This window comes from Teleopsis dalmanni, chromosome 2 (genome assembly GCF_002237135.1).
Source record: "Teleopsis dalmanni isolate 2A chromosome 2, ASM223713v2, whole genome shotgun sequence".
Taxonomy (NCBI): Eukaryota; Metazoa; Arthropoda; class Insecta; order Diptera; family Diopsidae; genus Teleopsis; species Teleopsis dalmanni.
Genome location: NC_051847.1, coordinates 187,864,256 through 187,876,577, shown reverse-complemented (window position 1 = coordinate 187,876,577; position 12,322 = coordinate 187,864,256). Strand labels below are relative to the sequence as shown.

The window sequence follows — 12,322 nt, the reverse complement described above, 5'->3', positions numbered from 1 at the left end:
CAATGGAGACAATACAGTAAAAATAACTACAATTTACATGAAGTCACAACGATTGAAAGATAGGATTGAATTTAACGTTGTCTAAGTTTTAATTTCAATTAAGATTGGCGATGTAAAGAACAAAAATGAAAAGCTTACAGTCAGTGTGTTACAAAAAGTCTATTAAGGACTATATGCTTTTGGTCTGGATGTTTACTACATTTGTAACATAAATTATATAAAAACGTTTGTCACAACTATTTATAACAATTGCGATTATACTCTAAAGTGATAAATTGATAATCTATACGCAAACCAAACGATATGGCGTTTTGTAGCATTCATAAGTACAATAAAAGCAGGAAAATTCATAAATTAAAAAAAAGATAAAGATAAAAAAAAATCTGAATATTGCAACAATCAAAATACTTGCATTAATTCATATCTTATAATTTTCAGAACTGCATTAGGATCATAACCATTAATCCTTATGTTCATATCTATGAATCCATAAGATAATATATATGAATCCATACAATCATATCCTTGAATCTATACGTTCATATCATATTATATTATATATCTATAAAAATTATATTCCATTTATTCACTATTCTACTTTCGTCTATAAAAGGATTCAAAACTTGATTAAATAGTTTTAGACTAGAATAAAAAATATCAAAACCAGTACTTAACGCAATAACACTTATCTAATATGTTTTAATATATTTTTCTTTATATTTCATTAGAATTTATATTTAATCAAGTATTTGTAAAGACTATAATTATTTAAACAAAAATTTAATTTATTATAATATGGAATAAAATATCTACTTGCAGAATAATTTAGAACAATACATAATCATATAAGAAAGACTATGACTGCCCGATTTGTTTGATTTACAGATCAGCGTAAAATGTCTAGAACGAATGTACTTATTTTCATAAAATATGTTCGCTCATAGTTTGTATTGTACTTACTATTAGTTTTATTTATAACTTATTTCACAAAATATTAATAAATATATACGAAAATATAATCGCAAAAAAAGAAATCATAATGCACAACACCTACTTAATATATAAAATATTATTTTATATATAAAATATTATTCTATATAAACTAGTATTCTGTATATAAAATATTATCTTTATAAATAAAATTATATTAGATATTTTTGATAAACAAATATTTTTTAACTAAGTAAATATACTTTCTTTTAGTTTTAATATTTTATTTGCTATTAAAAAAATAATATTATTCACAATATGTATTATTACAGATAACATTTTTATCTATTTTATAACATTTTCACTGATTTTTTTTTGTCAGATCTTTAATTTGTTCTCACCATTTCATTTTTAAATTTTACAAATAATATCGTTTATAAACAAGTTATTATTATAACAAGTTATGCACACACAATGTCTTAATTTTTAGATATTTAAGTTTCACAAAGAGTAAAAAAAATTAAAATTTAACATTATATTTAAAGCATACGAATATAATAAAATATAATAAAAAAAAATATTCTAACAAGACAAAAAGCTATTAAAAAACAGCATTTCTAGCTTCTAAAGTTGCAGCATCCGGGAAGTATAGATGTTTTGATAATAAAAATGATAAAAATGCCTGACCGCCTACGATAAGAAAAAGAAAGTACAACTTTCTTTTACGTCCACCCGAATATTCCAATTGCTGCGAATTTCCATATGGATCATAATTAATTGCTCCTCTGGCTTCTGCCGGTGAAGTCTCATGCAGGACTTTGGTTTTTAATGTACGTAGCTATAAAAAAAAATTATTTATAAAACATTTAAAGTAGAACATTTCTTTATGTATATATATATAAAATGATACAAACTCTGTAAAATAATATGCGGAACGTATTTAAATATAACTTGAATTTTGGATAGTTATTATTACTTGTAATAATGAGCAGAAAGACTATTAAGCAGAAAACACAAAGTAAATATAATCGATAGCATATGAATATAAAATAAAAAGGCGGACGATAGAAATATATCAGAATATAAAGAAGATAAGAGCTGCAAGGAGTGGTAATAAAAGTGAATAACTAAAGGTATGTATGTTTTATTATTAAATACAGTGAAAGCTCTTTTAAGCGTATAATGTCGAGGCCATTTTATTTGAAAAATGAAAACTGAGGACATGTCTATTTATGACAACGAACGTGTATTAATACATTTTATGTCATATAAATTATGATACTAAAGAGATATTTATTTTTTTAATATAACGAATATAAGATTTTGTAGTAAATGATTGTTTAAATAAATTTATACATACCAAAAAGAATCCTAACGATAAACTTGTGTAAGCTAATGCTAAATAGTAACCAAATCCATTAAATATCGTGCTGACCAACAAACACAATACAATAGTTGCAAATTTGTATCCAGAAAATGCCAGTAAATCAAGAGTTCTCAAATTTGTTTTTATATTCACCACGTAAAGAGTTATTAAATAGACCACCAATTCAAATATACTGTAAGCTAAAGCGCTCGATGCTTGTATGCCCAACTGTTCCGGTGAGAATCTTTTCTGCATACCCAACATAAGTCCTGCCACAACTACATATGTAATATAAGCCATAGTTGGTATATATAAATCAGGAGCATTTATATCATAACGCGGCTGTACTGGATTCTCTTGATCATATTTAAGAGACCAATCCTAAAAATAAATTTATTTTAATAAAATTGTTTGAATTCATTTATGATATATTATTTACTTTATGTGTGAATGGAAAAAAAAGCAATCGCAATTTATTTATTACATAATTATTATCCACAGCGAAATAATATTTTAATTTTGCAACTGGTATCCATTTTTCAAATTGATTTTCTACGAGTTGTTTTCCTTGATCTGCTAAACGTTGGCCATATTGCATTGCCATATCTTGCACGATTGGTTGTTGAAAAACAGCAAATTGTGGCATAGCATTTGCAAACTGACCAGCAGCTTGATTTCCAGGTGCCCCACTATATTGCATTTGTGGTCCTTGCATATTAGTTGGAAAGTTTTGTGTGGTTGATGGAGGTACATAACCATAATTTTGATTTGTTGTATTTACATTTTCGTTATAAAAGCCCCCTATGCTAGTAACCGGTTGTGAATTAACACCAAAATTATTGCCTCCCATCATGGGATCTAAAACTGTAGGACCTGGTGCCGGCTGCATATACGGCGTTTGGTTCGGCATTTGCATTGTTGGTGCGCCCATTGCGTTTACATCACTCACACGTTTCATCTTTGGACGTGGTCTTGATTGTGCTATTTATTTAAAGATAGTCATTAGAAGCTATTTATATTACAAACTAAATAAAATCCAATAAGGAAATAGCAAGCTACATACACATTTTAACAAAAGTAATTTGTTAGTAATTCAAACTAGTAATAGGCAACGATGTATTGCTGAGAAACACTATTTAAATCTTTAGTTCCAACGTATCATGCTATTCAACAAAACTGTTTAGTGCTAAAATTGTAAATCATTATAAGTTTATTAAGTTGAGCAGTTCTATAGAACAAATTAATGTATTGTATATGGCAAATACAAATACAAATACTTTTACTTCAAAAAAGCTTTTACTTGCACATTTCCTTTGCTTACAGTTTTCCCACTTACGGTTCCGAAGATCTTCATTTGGATTATAGTTCATTGTTCAAAAATGTAAATAATATGTTAAATTAAGTTATATATAAAAAATTATTTCGGCTTTGTTACACATCACCATTTGCAGTCTCACAAAAATATGACAGATGCGTTCAAACGATGACGTTTCAGCCTGGGGAACTGCCAGCATAAATATTAGGATGCTTTTAAAATTATAACTTGCTAACAAGTTCATAATTATACACAAAAACACTTGTTTCACACATAATAAAGCCTCTAAAATTTCTTTTTAATACATATCGACAGTTTAGAGAAAATAAATATTAATAATAAGGATACAGTAAACCATTATAATAAAACGCGAATCAAAGAAAGTTGAGCTAATCTGCTGCAATGTCAACATAGCACTAAGACCTAACCAAAAACTGGTCGATAATAATAGTAAAATTATACATATCTAGTCATTATAAATATATGATATCAAAATTTGTAGTCAATACCCTCAAAGTATTAAAATGCTCCTTTCGTAACAATGAACAACCCTTCTCTGTCAAACTTTTGTAAACTGTCAAATAATTCGGCATATGTGTTTGGTATTGCACGTGGGGCTCAATCTTGTTTTTAAATTATTTGTTTGCGCTACAAGAAAATATTTATTAAATTTGTAGAATTATTTCAATTAAAGTGTAGAAAAATGCCACCAGTTAAGAAAGAAAAACCAAAAAAGAAAGTACAAACACCTAATAAAAAAAATGTGTCTGCAGAAAATGCCGCTATATCTGTGCAAGTGCGTATTGCATATATAACTGTATATTAAAAGAAATATAATTAATTTAATATTTATAGCTTAACAAAAAACTGAAACAAAGGGAACAAAAAGAAAAGAAGCAACGTGGTGTTGTTTTTATTAAACATTTACCACATGGTTTTTTTGAAGAGCAACTTAAAAACTACTTTGGTCAATTTGGGAATGTAACACGTTTGCGTTTGGCACGTTCAAAACGATCAGGCGGTAGTAAGGGATATGCTTTTATTGAATTTGAATTTCCTGAAGTTGCTCAAGTAGCTGCTGAAACAATGGACAATTACCTGATGTTTCAGAAAATTGTCAAGGCCCAGTACATCCCACCAGAGAAGCAACGTTTTAATTTTTTCAAATCAACTGTTCGTCAAGTAAAGGATAAGGTACATAAAAAAACATATTTATATACGAACAGAAAAATATTTAATATTGATTTATGAATATAAATCTTAAGTCTTCGGTTTTATTTATTTCAATTTTCTTATAGCACTTTCTTATGGATTATAATTAGATTAGGTTATAATAGCAGTCCTAAAATTCCACTAACTACTATCTAGATCCTTTAATGTACCTCAAAATACTCTTTTAACAGACTAACAAACACTTGAAGGAAGATTCACTCTTCTAGTGTGATTACCTCTCAGGCAGTGATTGGTAATAAACCCACTTGTTCTTTCAATTATTTTCTTAGTTACTTTTATTCTTACTACTATACGCTACAAATTTGTAACTTATATATACATAAATTTTTTTTTTATCATATTTTAAACGCTTCTAAATATAAAAGTCTAATGAAAGCATTTCGAAATACTTTTCTATATATTGAATGGTGTTTTTCAACAGTTTCTACACAGTAAATAGTTTTATGTTTATACAAAAATTCTTTAACATAACTTTTGTAAACTAATTATACAAAAATTGTTATACAATGTATTTTACTCTTTTACAGACTGGAAAAAATATTTATGTCTCCTGTACCACGGCGAATATACGTCGTAAAGCTAAACAACATAATGATTGGTCAGATGTTAATTATCAAAAACGTACTGCAACAAAACTAAAAAAAATTAATAAATTAAACAAAAAGTATGCACATTTGGGAATCGACTTTTCAAAAATTATTGTTGGACCGAAAATAATCAATGCCTCAGATCAAACTACAAATGAATCCAATGAAGAAATAGAGAAAGTTGAGAAAGACAAAACAGCTGCTAGCAGCTCTAACTCCAAGCGAAAACTAACTGCAGATAATAAAAAAATTGCTGAAAAAATTAAAAAGCAAAAAAACGTAAATGAAAGTTTAAAACTAGAGGACTTGTTAGGTAATACGCTCAACGATGATTCCAACGACGAAGACTATGTTGCCAATGCAAAAGATGAAGATACATCAGATGAAGATAGTTATGGATTTTTGGCAGAAGATGATAATGAAAGTTTAAAAACCGAAGATTTATTAGGTAACACATTAAATGATGATTCAGACGATGAGGACTATGTTGCTATTCAAAAAGACACATCTCATGAAAATGATGATGATGATGATGATGATAATAATAACAGTAGCGATGAACTTAATGAAAGTCATGAACCGTTAGTTAAGCTTAAGAAAAACAAAAAAAATGAAAAGCCTTTAGCAAAATCTTTGAAAACAAAACGCACTGATCCATTTGAGCAGTTGATTAAACGTAAACCACTAAGTGGTGGCATAAAAAAAACTGGTAAAAAAAATCGAAAAGCGCCAACAGTTCTTAAACCTAAAAATATGAAAATGCTGAAAGCTGCTAAAGAACTGGCTAAGCCTTTGAAAACCATTAAGAATAAAAAAATTAAAACAAAAAATTTGTAATATATTAGTTGTAATTTATTTATAAATATGTCTTTTATAATCTGTTATGAAATTTCTCCTTTTAATAAATAATCATGTAAATTTTAATAAATATAATTTGTTGATATTTCACTACAAATTTCTTAATTCATTACTCAACACTGTCTTCGTTTCCAGTCTAAAACGCTTCCATTTCATACGTCTATTTTGAAACCAAACTTTAACCTACATTGGATTTTTGATAATATTTAATACTTTTTTATAAATATGTGTACTAAATACGTGTAATAATATTAAAAATTTTAATAACACTATACTTGCCTGTCTCTCAGTCAAATCTAGAGCTACAGCAATTTCATAACGGCGTAATCTCGTCAAATAGTTGGAATGTGAAAATTCAGCTTCAAGTTCCTTTAATTGTTCCTTTGTAAAAGCAGTTCTTTCTTTTCTGTTTGATGCAGTTGTTAGAATGGCACCACTTCTCAATTTTTCACACCTCTTTGATTCTGTAAATACGAAGTTAAAAAAAACCAAAGAAAGTAACGTATTATTTTGAAGTTATTAGTGAATTATTAAGTTTGTGCTCTAATATTTACGAAAAAAATTTGAACCACAGATACTTTTCAAGGATCAATAAAGATTGATCACTAAAGGGTCACCTCAAAATCGTTTATCGTTATTATTATAAGCTCTGGCAACTCTCTGCCACAACTACAGAATTTTGTGTCTAGTTCATCGATTCAGAATATTTCTCCTACTTACATTTTCTCGTAAAATAGTAATATAGAACCTTCTTTACACAATCTTAACTAAACATCCGATACACAATGCCCATTCACGTATTTTTTTCTTTAATACAGCATTCCTGTCACGTTTCTGTGGACTCATTCTGCTCCCTATAGAATCTACAAGTACCATCACATTAGATTGCTAGTTTTGTTAATAATACTTCAACCTACAGTGCGCTGTTAGAATTTCTGTTATAATTATTAACTCATTTTCATTACGTTACATAGAGCCCTGAAATCATAGCCAAGATATTCTACAATTTGCTTAGAACCCAAACGATCAGTTCACATATAATAATTCTGAAGTTATTGTTTTCCTATAGTAGCCGGATCTACATCACGTAACCTTTCATTCTCACCGACTGCCAAGTGCTACTCGCATTGCAAGAAGCAACGCCAACAAAATCCGTTCTCAAGATCTTATAATACTGTAGTTGTTAGTGTTAATTAAAAATCACTGAATTGGTCAAATCAACACTTAAGCGTATATGTTTAGCTTACTACCATCAAACACTGAATTCATGACAACATGTCACAAAAAATGCTTTAGGCATAATTTTCCTACTAAACTAGGCCTCTATTCTTATTCTTAGAAATTCTAGATTATAAAGATGTTACAGTAGCATCTCAACAAAAGTATATGAATAGTTTTACTGATAATAATCTAATCTTTCACGAGTGATAAATTTAGTGTCTGTAAAACTTTACGTATAAAAATTATATTTGAAAACATATCATTTCAATTTTCTTTCACTAGATTTACTGAGTCCATGAAAGGATTGCTATGATATACATTAGCATTAAATATTGGCCTTAATCTATAAACTACAGTTCTAATAAAACCTTTCTCTCTTAACACTAAACAACATCCATCTATCCATGATACAGAGATTTTTATTTAAGATGGATACCTCCAATATTCAAAATTGAGTCTTGAATTTCACACTACAAGGAGTTACTACTTTAGATAACGATAACTATCTCTGCAGGCCAACGAGAGGATGGATTCTTTATGCAGTATGCGACTGCATGAAATAAGTATGAATAATTGGAGAGCCGTTGTATTAGTTAGAGGAAATGAAATGTATTCAGCAAGAAAGCACTGACCCACAAAGTACTGAATGTGACGCTAAGTAGAAAGTTGAGGATGATCGCACTATACAACCATTTTCCCCAGCATAAACACAGCAGAATTGTAATCTACTTTCAGTTTGCTGAGTTCCTTGAAACTTGTTGGATCCAACGACAAGTTATGATATTATAAATGTTATTATTTTTTAATGTTTTGTTTTGTTGAAAACTGAAATGATCGCTATTTTAAAAAGGTTATAAATTTTTACTTCCATCTTTTGTATTAAAATATATTAGTCAATTAAACTCAACCCCCACTCAAAAGAAAGGAAGCACTATGGTATGTTTATACATATATATAACAGTGATTAATGTATTATGACTGTTTAATAAGATACAAATTTTGTATTAATATAAAAATGTATTAATTTAGCTGAAAGCCTCTAGCGAAGTAACGGGTTATTACGCGGATTAAAAATAATTTCTTGAAAATCTCTGCTTATATTTGAAATAATTTATTCTTTTGGAAATATTGTAATAATTGTATGATCTTATGCTTTTAAATATGTAAATAGTTTAATGATTTTGAAATAGTTTAATAGACTTACCTCTTACATTTTTGAACTGACTTTTATTATCTATAGGATTTGATAATATTGTAATATTATCATAGTTTTCCAATGGAAAGAAATCATCTGCAGAATTGTTGTACCAATCTGTATATGCATTGATGCATCCGTAAAGATCGCTGGAGTTAAGAATGTTTTTCTGTATACAATTAGACGTTTTCTCAAGATCAGATTGACTTTCTATGGAATTTGTAGCCATTATCGGACAATTTTGTCCCAAATAGTTTTGTAAGTTATATGTTTTCCTTTTTAGTTCGTAACAACAAGAATAGTGAATATTCTCACTATTTGATGGAAAATTCACTGCGTTATCACTTCTAAAATAAAAATCATTTAAATTTGTGTACATTTCAACAATTTGATCCTTGTGATGACACGACAATACAGCGTTAGAGCTCGGCATAAACTAAGAATTCGACATCACATAATAATAGAACTACACTATATTTCTCACAACATATGAAGTTTGTATTCCTATTGGTTTGTATACTTAAAATCGACATCTGATTGGTCAATATGGTTATTCACTTATGAATAAATATGTCGCTGTGGCTTCGACCCCCGTGCCGCTTGTCAACTCATACGACAATTTATGAGCTGTTATGAAAGGAAGGCACTTATAAAGACAAGTGCTTGTTTGCTTAACGATCACATCTTTTTCTTTAACTCTAAAAAAATACAAACATATTTTTACTTATTCACTCGCAATAAAAATATAGACATCAAAATAAATAAACCGAGAGGAAGTGTTTTTTATGTAATATGTGGAGTAATAGTTTTAAGTATTTTTTATTTATTTTGAAAAGAAAACTCTAGAATGTGGAAGTAAAACTCATTACTTCCTTAAGGAAGCTAACATCTTCTTAAGTTGTCTCAATGCACCAAGCAAACTAAACACATATTAATTAATGATGTGCAATTGTTCGCTTCTTTTAAAATTTGTGCCACATTTGCAGCGATTCTATCGTTTGCTTTGATTTAAAACCGCCCACTAAGCCTGAAGACAGAGTTTCAGTAGATATGTAGAATATGTGTCACTTGTACATTAAGAGATTTCATTATATAACAAATAATATGGACTTTATTGTTTTTTTATTAAATATCATTTATATTAGTATAGTCTTACCATTTGATATATTGTAAGCTAGGCATTATGTTAGAATATATATATGTATATATATATAAAGTATTATAGTTCAGAGGTTCAATGCAGTAGTTTTGCTTTTTAAGTACTGTTTAATAGCTGTCATGCTAAGCAAAACCTTATAATATATACTAAAAACAAAAGTATAGGAACATAGTATCTTATAGACTTATTTTTTACCTAGTCAAATCCTAGAAAGTTTCATTGTTGAACAAATAAAAATCAAACAAGTGCTTTATTTTATTTAATTTTTTTTTTTTTTTTGATATTTGCTTTTCAATATTATTTGCCATTACATTTTTCATTGCTTAAAATTAAATTTCTCTAAAAAATTGGTATGGCTAAGTATAGTTTATATATACTTTTATATCTATATTTTCTCCGGTGATACTTTTTCAATGGTTAGCCACCACTCTGTCCGGGTATTGGCGTTCCACAATATACTGAGGTCATGGCTTTGTCACCATGATTTGGTTACGACGGCATGACAGAGACAAATATCCTGTTTGGTTGAGAAAACTGGAGGTTTGAACAAAAAAAAAATATACAGATAAATTAATTTATTTCTACATTTGTGTCTACGAATTGTTTTTATTTTTGTTCGAAACTAATTTAGATCCACGGCTTTATTTCTCTTTATTTTTATCAAAACTTGCAATCGTAATTGATATATTGAAGTGTTTCGATGCAGCATTCACTTAGTCAATAATTTAAAAAGAAAGTACAAGATTAACTCGCACATCTTTGCTGGTATTTTATAACGATTCCGTATAAAATTTATAACTTATACCTATATGCTTATCAAAAAAAAAACATAAAAATTAGTTAAATATAACAGTCTAAACTCTAAAAACTGTTAGTTTATTTTATAACATCATAATCATAAATGTAAGTGTAAACATAGTATAAGAAGAACTAAAAAGTTGATCATCTAATTAATTTTATTATTTTTCAACAAAACTAAACCGTGCGAATCCTTGAAAAATCGATGGGACAATAATTTATTTTATTTATAATTTATAATTTATTTGGCAAAATAATTTATTTCGTACAATTAAACGCACAACGTTGTCTTTTATAAACTTCGTCTCGTGCTCATTGTGTTTGCAGCATAACCATAACCATTATTGTTAACAATTTGCATATCTTGAGTATTTTTTTACCATTCGTGGAAATTTAGTCGTTAATGATTTTGAACTCCAAAAGTTCACCGAGTAAAGTAGTTATTAATAAATTATTCTACCAGCAACAGATAAATAGGAAAATACCAAAACTCATATTCAACTTGAAAATTTCTATGGAATCTTCTAAGTAGCTATTTTTAATAGAGATATTCAGACCGAACTCTGTAAGTCGTTATTTAATAAGTTACCTTTTGTTTTGTTTTTTAAAAATAGAGATTTTATGGACACAACGATATCATGTGGGTAATATTATAATAAGATTAATTATTATATATAGTTTATTGAATACCAAATTTTCATTCTTTTGCAATTACTGTATAAAATTATTAAGAACTAACTAAAATATTAAAATGTTTTTTTTATCTAATTTTACAAAACAATCATATAAATCACATTATTTATTTTAAATATATAAAGTATTCAACGAAGATGAATCTATGTACTCTACAAAATTTGTTGTTTACTCCATCAAACATAGTACAGCATGAGTGATGATAAAACATAAACACAAAGCAAAATCTAAGAAGCCAGTCAACCCTGTGTTGTGTGCTGAACGTTTTGTGTTCCTTAAGTGAGCGTAGCTGAAATCATTACTAACTAAAATTGATTTGTGTTGAGGCGGTTGGTGAATTTAACAATTTGTTGTGCATAAAAACTATTATCTATGTTCAATGGAGCCTTTTAATGTCAACCATGAACCGCTGGATAATTGGACATTACGGGAGAAACTTGTGTTGGTTTCCACGATGTCGATAAATGTAGGACAAGACTGGAGCACTGTTAGCAAAAAGGTAAAAGATTATTGCGGCAAAAAAATTAAAAGGCCGGATGACTGGTTTTCACCAACGCAATGTCAATTGCAATACACTGAGATTTTACTTCGAATGGGTTTGAGTAACTGTCCCACTATGGAAATAGAGAACATAGATTACGCTAAAGTCGATGCGGCAAAACGTAAACTGACCGACGAACATATGGTAGTTGTGCAAGTTGACATGCGGCGACAGCAGGAAGAGTACGCTCAAATACATGAATATAGAAAAATTCTTGCTTCAAATAATGCTACGGAAGAGGAGAGGATGAAAATTTGGGTATTTATTAATCAAAAAAAAGACGCGAAACGTATTGAGGAAATGAAATTAGAAAATCAAATGCGAGAAAGAGACCAAAAAAGAAGAGAAGCGATACGTAACTGGCAAACTACTCCTCCAGGTATTGTTGTACATAAACCTGAACCAGACACGACCGCTGTTGATATG

General features: G+C 28.6%; 3 protein-coding genes across 5 annotated transcripts; 1 reads left to right on the top strand and 2 right to left on the bottom strand.

Annotated features, from left to right (window-relative positions):
* Positions 1–1,478: 1,478 nt before the first annotated feature.
* On the bottom strand, positions 1,479–3,788 carry LOC119684182 (protein YIF1B-B-like). Of its 3 annotated transcripts, XM_038098156.1 has the most exons (5): positions 3,618–3,787; positions 3,360–3,482; positions 2,736–3,277; positions 2,291–2,677; positions 1,479–1,768 (listed from the first exon to the last, which is right to left on the bottom strand). In XM_038098156.1, the coding sequence occupies exons 2-5, from the start codon at positions 3,361–3,363 to the stop codon at positions 1,532–1,534; spliced, it is 1,170 nt and encodes a 389-aa protein (XP_037954084.1). In that variant the 5' UTR covers positions 3,364–3,482; positions 3,618–3,787; the 3' UTR covers positions 1,479–1,531. The 3 variants fall into 3 exon arrangements, with proteins under 3 accessions (XP_037954084.1, XP_037954082.1, XP_037954083.1); XM_038098154.1 differs by lacking the exon at positions 3,360–3,482 and having other exon boundaries at positions 3,618–3,788; XM_038098155.1 differs by lacking the exon at positions 3,360–3,482 and having other exon boundaries at positions 3,633–3,786.
* A 390-nt stretch (positions 3,789–4,178) lies between these two features.
* Positions 4,179–6,363, top strand: LOC119683625 (MKI67 FHA domain-interacting nucleolar phosphoprotein-like). The gene is made up of 3 exons (XM_038097409.1): positions 4,179–4,407; positions 4,467–4,805; positions 5,372–6,363. Exons 1-3 carry the CDS (start codon positions 4,315–4,317, stop codon positions 6,266–6,268), a joined length of 1,329 nt encoding a protein of 442 aa, XP_037953337.1. The 5' UTR covers positions 4,179–4,314; the 3' UTR covers positions 6,269–6,363.
* On the bottom strand, positions 6,262–8,934 carry LOC119676391 (homeobox protein MOX-1-like). The gene is made up of 3 exons (XM_038087628.1): positions 8,715–8,934; positions 6,569–6,753; positions 6,262–6,472 (listed from the first exon to the last, which is right to left on the bottom strand). The coding sequence occupies exons 1-3, from the start codon at positions 8,932–8,934 to the stop codon at positions 6,380–6,382; spliced, it is 498 nt and encodes a 165-aa protein (XP_037943556.1). The 3' UTR covers positions 6,262–6,379.
* Between the last annotated feature and the right edge of the window lie 3,388 nt (positions 8,935–12,322).

Excerpts from the sequence above, each read along its gene's own strand:
- LOC119684182 (XM_038098154.1), bottom strand. The coding sequence starts at position 3,666 with ATGAACTATAATCCAAATGAAGATCTTCGGAACCGTAAGTGGGAAAAC. Across the intron at positions 3,278-3,617 it reads GAACCGTAAGTGGGAAAACT|CACAATCAAGACCACGTCCA; the intron begins GTAAGCAAAGGA and ends TTAAATAAATAG. Across the intron at positions 1,769-2,290 it reads TATCGTTAGGATTCTTTTTG|CTACGTACATTAAAAACCAA; the intron begins GTATGTATAAAT and ends TTTTTTTTATAG.
- LOC119683625 (XM_038097409.1), top strand. The coding sequence starts at position 4,315 with ATGCCACCAGTTAAGAAAGAAAAACCAAAAAAGAAAGTACAAACACCT. Across the intron at positions 4,408-4,466 it reads ATGCCGCTATATCTGTGCAA|CTTAACAAAAAACTGAAACA; the intron begins GTGCGTATTGCA and ends TAATATTTATAG. Across the intron at positions 4,806-5,371 it reads TTCGTCAAGTAAAGGATAAG|ACTGGAAAAAATATTTATGT; the intron begins GTACATAAAAAA and ends ACTCTTTTACAG.
- LOC119676391 (XM_038087628.1), bottom strand. The coding sequence starts at position 8,934 with ATGGCTACAAATTCCATAGAAAGTCAATCTGATCTTGAGAAAACGTCT. Across the intron at positions 6,754-8,714 it reads TCAGTTCAAAAATGTAAGAG|AATCAAAGAGGTGTGAAAAA; the intron begins GTAAGTCTATTA and ends TCGTATTTACAG. Across the intron at positions 6,473-6,568 it reads TAGATTTGACTGAGAGACAG|GTTAAAGTTTGGTTTCAAAA; the intron begins GCAAGTATAGTG and ends AATCCAATGTAG.